This window comes from Puntigrus tetrazona, chromosome 18 (genome assembly GCF_018831695.1).
Source record: "Puntigrus tetrazona isolate hp1 chromosome 18, ASM1883169v1, whole genome shotgun sequence".
NCBI classification, from domain to species: Eukaryota; Metazoa; Chordata; class Actinopteri; order Cypriniformes; family Cyprinidae; genus Puntigrus; species Puntigrus tetrazona.
In genome coordinates, this window is record NC_056716.1 from 17,785,338 (window position 1) to 17,792,530 (window position 7,193).

The 7,193-nt window shown below is 37.2% G+C and overlaps 1 protein-coding gene across 5 annotated transcripts in view; it reads right to left on the minus strand.

The window, feature by feature from the left end:
* Positions 1-5,465, minus strand: part of ccpg1 (cell cycle progression 1) — a 13,007-nt gene extending 7,542 nt beyond the window's left edge. For 2 of the 5 annotated variants that reach the window (XM_043265130.1, XM_043265132.1), the window contains exons 1-6: positions 5,336-5,465; positions 4,094-4,164; positions 3,097-3,181; positions 2,812-2,894; positions 2,538-2,733; positions 962-1,042 (exon numbers count right to left, since the gene is read on the minus strand). In XM_043265130.1, the coding sequence (XP_043121065.1) occupies positions 962-1,042; positions 2,538-2,733; positions 2,812-2,894; positions 3,097-3,181; positions 4,094-4,153 (505 nt within the window). In that variant the 5' untranslated portion in view covers positions 4,154-4,164; positions 5,336-5,465. The remainder of the gene's footprint in view (positions 1-961; positions 1,043-2,537; positions 2,734-2,811; positions 2,895-3,096; positions 3,182-4,093; positions 4,165-5,335) is intronic. The other 3 variants (XM_043265131.1, XM_043265134.1, XM_043265133.1) reach the window with 3 other exon arrangements.
* Positions 5,466-7,193: the final 1,728 nt, after the last annotated feature.

The following is a 7,193-nucleotide window of genomic DNA, read 5'->3' on the forward strand; positions in this document are numbered from 1 at the left end:
ACTTCATACAGAGAGAGGACAGGACTTCAGCGTCCCGAAAACACACCTGAAGGAACCATAATATAATCACAGATAAATATAGATATAAATATATATAAGTATAAGTAAGTCTATATAGGGTTTTTTTTTTTTATATATATATATATATATATATATATATATATATTTATTATTATTATTATTTTATTTTATTTTTTATTTATTTTATTCTTATTTTATTTTTATTTTTTTACTTTACTTGACTTGAGGTTAAAGGTCCCTCCAAACTTCAGAAAATTAACTGGCTCACATAATTTTGATTTCGTTAATGTTTTCTGAAGAATGACAAACATATCAAATCACATATATGTATATCTATCAAGCATTCCACAATTTTGTTTAAAAAACAAAAAATATGTAAACCTGTATTACAATTAAGCTTGCAATTAAATTAAGATAAAAATAAACCTTTTCCCATAACTAAAACATAAAAGAATAATAAAATGCATTTAATAATTATTGCATTGCAAACGTCAGGGAGGAAAAAGTATTTTGTTTTTCGTTTTAAACTATCACCACTGACATGTAATGCAAGAAAGATTGCTTAGAAACGTATTAATATCTACGTGAAGTTGACATGATGCCGCCACCTTTCTAACACAACGTCTCAGGTGAAAACTGTACAAATAAGTGCATTTTCACCTTCCTTCTTCAGAAAAAATATGACCACAATGAAAAACCAGCGAGCTCTAGTTTTGACAGAATCACTCAACGCTAATTAGCTCACAGTCCAGCCGAGACGTGGATTCACGACACGTTTGATACTTCCCAGGAATGTAGGTCAAACAAACACACGAGCGTGGCTTTTTCACACACTCGGTTTCCCCTCTGGCTGGGCGTTTCATCAGCCGGGTTAACGTGGCTCACAAACAGCGGCGCTCCTCGGAGCTTTGAAGGCATGCCGATCACAACACGCTCACACCTGAGAGAGACAGAGAGCTGTGCAGATGGCTGCCGTATTCCCACAGAGTCCTGGAAAATCCCCATCCGCTCCAACGCCAGCCTGCGGCCGCTCCGGGAGACAGACACCGACAAGACTGTGTGTGTTATCAGGGCTAGGATCACGAAAGCTGATTCACATGCGTGGGCCGTATACTTTATTTTAGAGTGCTGTTGCTTATGTATATACTGTACTTTTATTATAGTAATTAAAACAACTAGGACTAACCCTGAACCTAACCCTTTCTTAGGCAAGTACACAAATAAAGTAAATAAATAATAAGTTTAATATTGTTTTGAGTTAGTTTTTTTCTACAAAATTTGTAATAAAATTAACTTTTTTTTGGCTTAAAAAAAAACAACTAATGCCAACTTCTTTATTCTTTTTGTATGCTATGTATTTTTTTAGATATATATTATAGTAAACAAAAAGCATGCCTCTAACATTAGCTTGCTCTATACTTTTTTTGCTTTTTAATTTATTTTATATATTGATAAAACGTTTTTATCTCGCAAAATCCTGAAAAGTCTGAAATGCTAACTGTGCTGTTGCAACTGAACAAAAATAATAAATTGATATTTAATATTAATATATTTTTTTTGTCCAATTTTATTGAGTTACTTTTAATAAAACTGTTTTTTATTCAATGCAATTAAAAATATTGAATTAAACTGAAAAGTGGCTTTATATTGTTTAATAAATAATAATTACATTTTCGGTTTCTGTTGTTAGCCAAGTGCGTACACAATTTCAGTTTCGTTTTCGGCCCAGAATTTTTATTTCAGTGCATCCCTAATCACAAAATGTAATTTCAGAAATATGGTGGAACACTATCCAAACATTTCTTTGTGAGATACATCCCTAAAATGAAAACGCGGTGAATTCCAGGAAATGTTTCTAGGAAATTCTGAAACTTTCCCAACACTCTTTCCAAACGGCTTGGGAATTCACCCAGCATTTTCAGGATGAATGCAAACGACAGACGGGTGGCAGGTGTCAGAGGTCACTGATGTATTTGCGTCTTCTAGTTCACCTGGAAACCTCCTCTTTCCAACTTTCCAACAAGTCATTTTCGGTCAAAAGTAAACGATTAATTACGATTAATCTCATCCAAACGTTTTTGTTTGCATAAAATATGTGTGTGTTGTGTGTATATTTATTATGTATATATAAATACACACACATACAGTATGTATTTTGAAAGTATTTGCATGGCTGTATTTAATTTAGATGATAAATAAACATATTTAGCATATAAAAATAACATATTTCTCTGAGATATATATATATATATATATATATATATAGTATATATATATATATACACAATACACATACATATATTATGTAAACAAAAACTTTTATTTTGGATGCAATTAATTTTTTTGAAAGCGCTAAAATAAATGCATTGTGCACATTTTTTTTTCTTGCTTCCCTTTTCACTTATTGACAAATATATGTGTTAGCGACGCATACACCAAAGAGAATCATGGGAAGTGTGGTTTTTGATGTAGATATAATTAATAATAGTAAGCATTATTAAAAGTTTCCCACTCACTCGTCTCCGACTCTCTAAACGTGTACTGGCTGCTCGACGAGCTTCCGAGATCGAGCTCCTCACTTCCTGCCTCCTCTGTCTCCTTAGCAACAGGCTCCTCCCACGAGTCAGTCTCCGCCTCCCGAGAGTCGGCCAGCATGACGATGTCAGAGGCGTCGCTAGAGGAGCACAGGATCACGTGTTCTTCTCCGCCCGCCTGCAAGACAATATAAACGGCACTTGAATGCAGAACTCCTCTCTGCAGAACAAAGATCATTTTCAGGTTGACTCGCACCTCTGGCGCCGGTTCCGCCTCCACCTCCTCTCTCAGCGTGAGATCTAACGAAGACTCTCCCAAACTCTCCTCACCTCGCTTGGCTGAAAAAACCAGCTCGAGTATTTCAGACTAGTTTGGCCACTTCTGGATTTACACATTGCATTGCATCCTTTTTGCGACTGACACACACAATTAAACAAGCATTAACGGCACGCCTAAGCGCTAAACATTGCGCTCATGCCACAAAACCTGACCTCAACATAAAATAGTTTGGTCTTTTTTCATTTTGAATGATATCCTCACCGTCAGCTGCATCTGGAGAGCGGCTAACCTCTCCATCCTCACAATCTCCGGGGTTATCTGGACCTAGCGTCTCAATATCCGAACCCTGTAACACACACACACACAGACACGCACACAGACACACACAAACACAGACACACACAGACACACACAGACACACACAGACACACAGACACACAGACACACAGACACACACACACAGACACACAGACACACAGACACACAGACACACAGACACACAGACACACAGACACACACACACACAGACACACACACACAGACACACACAGACACAGACACACACAGACACAGACACACACAGACACACACAGACACACACAGACACACACAGACACACACACACACAGACACACACACACACACACACACACAGACACACACAGACACACAGACACACACAGACACAGACACACAGACACACAGACACAGACAGACACAGACACACAGACACACACAGACACAGACACACAGACACACACTATGAAAACCGTGTAGTGTATCATCAATACAAAATGTGCATATGTGCTTCAATGTGATGGAAAAAATTATAACGTAAAGAATTTATAAGTTTGACATGTATATAGATAGATAGATAGATAGATAGATAGATAGATAGATAGATGTGTGTGTGTGTGTGTGTGTGTGTGTGTGTGTGTGTGTTTGCATTTTTATAAATTAGACTCACAAAGAGAAAATGGCTCTAATGACTATCAAACATGTGCCACAGATGAATCAAAAAATGAAATGAGCTTAACTGTGATGAAAAAATAGAGCAGAATAAATAAAATACATTCTAAGTCCCAAAACAGGCAAATTTTGAAAGCATTTATCCTATTTTTAGATTTAGGAGTAAAGCGTGACCTGCATGTGCTCCTCACCCGGCAGACGGCCGTAAAAGAGCGATTCTCAAAAAGCATTTTTCAGCTCAGACGTAAAACCCGACAGGTGACATTCCAAGCAGAGAAACCCGACTCACCTCATTACTGATGACTGTCCACCCGCAGGACGACTCCGTGTCACTGGAGCTGTCGGACATCTCTCAGCCAGCTACGGGACAGAAATAACCACACAACAGAAGCACATGGACTGTTATTTACAGAGGGAGGCAAACACGGGCATTAGACCCCGCAAACTGCATCATTTCGGCTCTCATCGGTGCCGCGGCCCGCTGTAATGACATCCAAATGTCAGGTTGACCCCGTCGCTGGTAAATGATTATTCTGTGTTTATAGAGGGTCTTGATAAACTAGGGCTCATATAAAGAAACGTCTCATTACACAGCTGAAATCCGATGCATTCCGGCGTGTCTTCATGCAAAACCTCCTTACAAATCATTTAGAGGATTTAGGAAAAGCCTGCAAGAACGTAGAGGATTGGCTAAGTGAACAAAGTCAGAGGTTTTATTTCGAGGCGAGCTGTTTCTTTAAAAAAAACTAGGTCTGAGCTATCATCTGGTCGTTTCACTGGTTTGTTTTTCAGGAAGAGCGTGCAAAAATAACACGCTCTGGTTTGTTAACCATCCAAAAAAAGCGGAAGAACCAATGCAGAGCCATTACACACACATAACATCATCCAAAACAATATCACCGCACTTAATGAGTGCCAAAGCATCTGATGTTTAGGTGCTTTTAAGGGGCTTTCGAACTGACCACAAAGGGGTGCTTGAAGCTCTATGGAAATAATTAAAATTACTTTTAACTAACCGTTTGATATTTGCTTAAACGTTACAAATACTGAATAATAAGATGCGATTGAAATAAAGAAATAATATATTAAACATAAAAAATTATAAATATCTGCATAATACGTCTAACAATACATTTTAGGATGGAGGTCTGTCATACAAAGGTCATATTTATCTTCCCCGTTATGGGCTGATGGATGTGGGGAAAAAAACTAAAACTTTTTTTATTTGACATTTATGTGCAACTACATAAACACGACAGCTGTGCGCGATTGCTATTGCAAAATGCATCTTGTTTAATCTTATTCTTGCAAATAAAGTCGAGTAAGGGGACTCCCGTAATCTAAAATTAGATTTATACGGTCCTAAACTCAACATCTGATTCAGCGCGTGAACTGAACAGTTGGTCTTGAGAGATGAGCCGACAAAACGACAAACACCGACTCTAACGAACACACGGCAGAATATGAAACCCGTCAGCCCTGCTACGCGTGACTTTAAACTGCATTCGGGTGCATTATGTGTTGTCCTTACCTGTTTTTGAGGTAAACTGCAGCGGGAGAAAAGAAGAACGCAAACGTCCTCAGTGCAGATCTACCATTAAACGTCACGCCTCTCCAACTGAGCCAAAACATCAACATCACACTATACACAAACACGGCGGCGGCCGCCGAGAGGAATGTTTTTGGGAGTTGTAGTTTTAAAAGTAATCGCCCTTTAACATTTATGAGCTGTAAAAACTACATTTCCCATTATTCCGGCACAGGCTAACGTACGGAATTTTTTTTAACGTCTCGGTTTGCTTGTTTGTTGATCTAATTAACAGCTATTCCGAAATTTATATTTCATTTCCTAAGAAATCTAGTTAATTTTAGGTTGAAATGTTAGTTTTACGCGGTTTTGTTTATGCGCATGCGCATTTGACGTAACCGGTCATTGCCATAGAGACGTCTTTACAACACAAGCGTTTTAAGGACTCTCGCTGTAAAATTGGTAAGTTGATTTCTTATCATATTATTTGCACTTTAGAGCATCAAAGATTGCATTTGCGCTATGAACAGTATAAATACATTATAAATATGGTACAAAATATTATAATATTACATTTTAATAAATAACAATTAACTGTTTATCTTTGATTAATAAATGCATCCGAATTGGCTCAAATAACTAATGAATAATCAACTTTTGATTAAAATAATAGCCAGTTAAGTAATAAATATATTTATTAAAAGACGTACATAAATTGTGATTTAAATAAATATATAAAAAAATCTAACAATTAATAAAAGAGTAAAATACTTTACAGTTTAAGAAATGTAGTCAAATTAATTTGCATATTCAAATAATAAATAGAGTTATGTCAAATGATCACATCCAAAAAAAAGTTTTTATTTGGGCTAATATATGTGTTTGTACTCTGTATATTATATATTGTTATGTATACATGAATACTCACACATGCATGTATATTTATTTATTAAATATAGTTATAATATAAAGTATATGAATATATCGAGGGTAAGAACCAGGAGGGCGTAAGTGACATTTTATATATATATAATATATATAAAATGAAAGCTCTTACTGTAAAAAATACTGTCATACACGAGTGTCCAAATTTCTATTCTAAAAATATGGTTTTTACTCTTAAAAAACACACACACACACACACACACACATATATATATATATATATATATGTGTGTGTGTGTGTGTGTGTGTGTGTATATACACAGTATATGATTAATTAAAAATCATTTTGAGGTTTAACAGGGTTAATTTATCCTCATTTCTATTACCACAGTGAATTACCACAGCGTCAGATTTTTAATAACAGAAAAAACTAAGGAAATAAAATGTAATTAAAGCAATAAAAAGTGAAATGGTGAACTGACTTTGGTCACTTTAATGACAGTGAGTTATTCTGCACCTGATCTCCTTTCAGCCTGCAGTCACAATGTCGACCCCGGAGCGTCGGGCTCCGTGTGTCAATCCCGGAAATCCGGTTTTCTCCTGCGTGGTCAAACCGGGATCTCGCACGTCGTCTGAAGATCCAGCGCTGGCCGGGTCTCAGAAGCTGATGTACAAGACGACATCCGGTGACTACGGCGCTCGATCGGCCACCTTTGAGTCCTCGCCCTGTTCCTATCACCCCATATCACAGAGCTTCTCACAGCACCTGGGATTGTGCGGCATGTTCCAGGACAACTCCTTCAACACCAGCTTGGACCACCTCTACGTTTATATCCCGACTTCCAATACGCAGTTCAGAGGACAGTGAACAAACACGTTTGCACGTCTGCTGATCATTCACTCCAAGCAAGCGTTGTGTTGTTAATGTAATTGATCCTTTTAACCTGGATGCACGTTCAGTATTGTGTATTTTTGA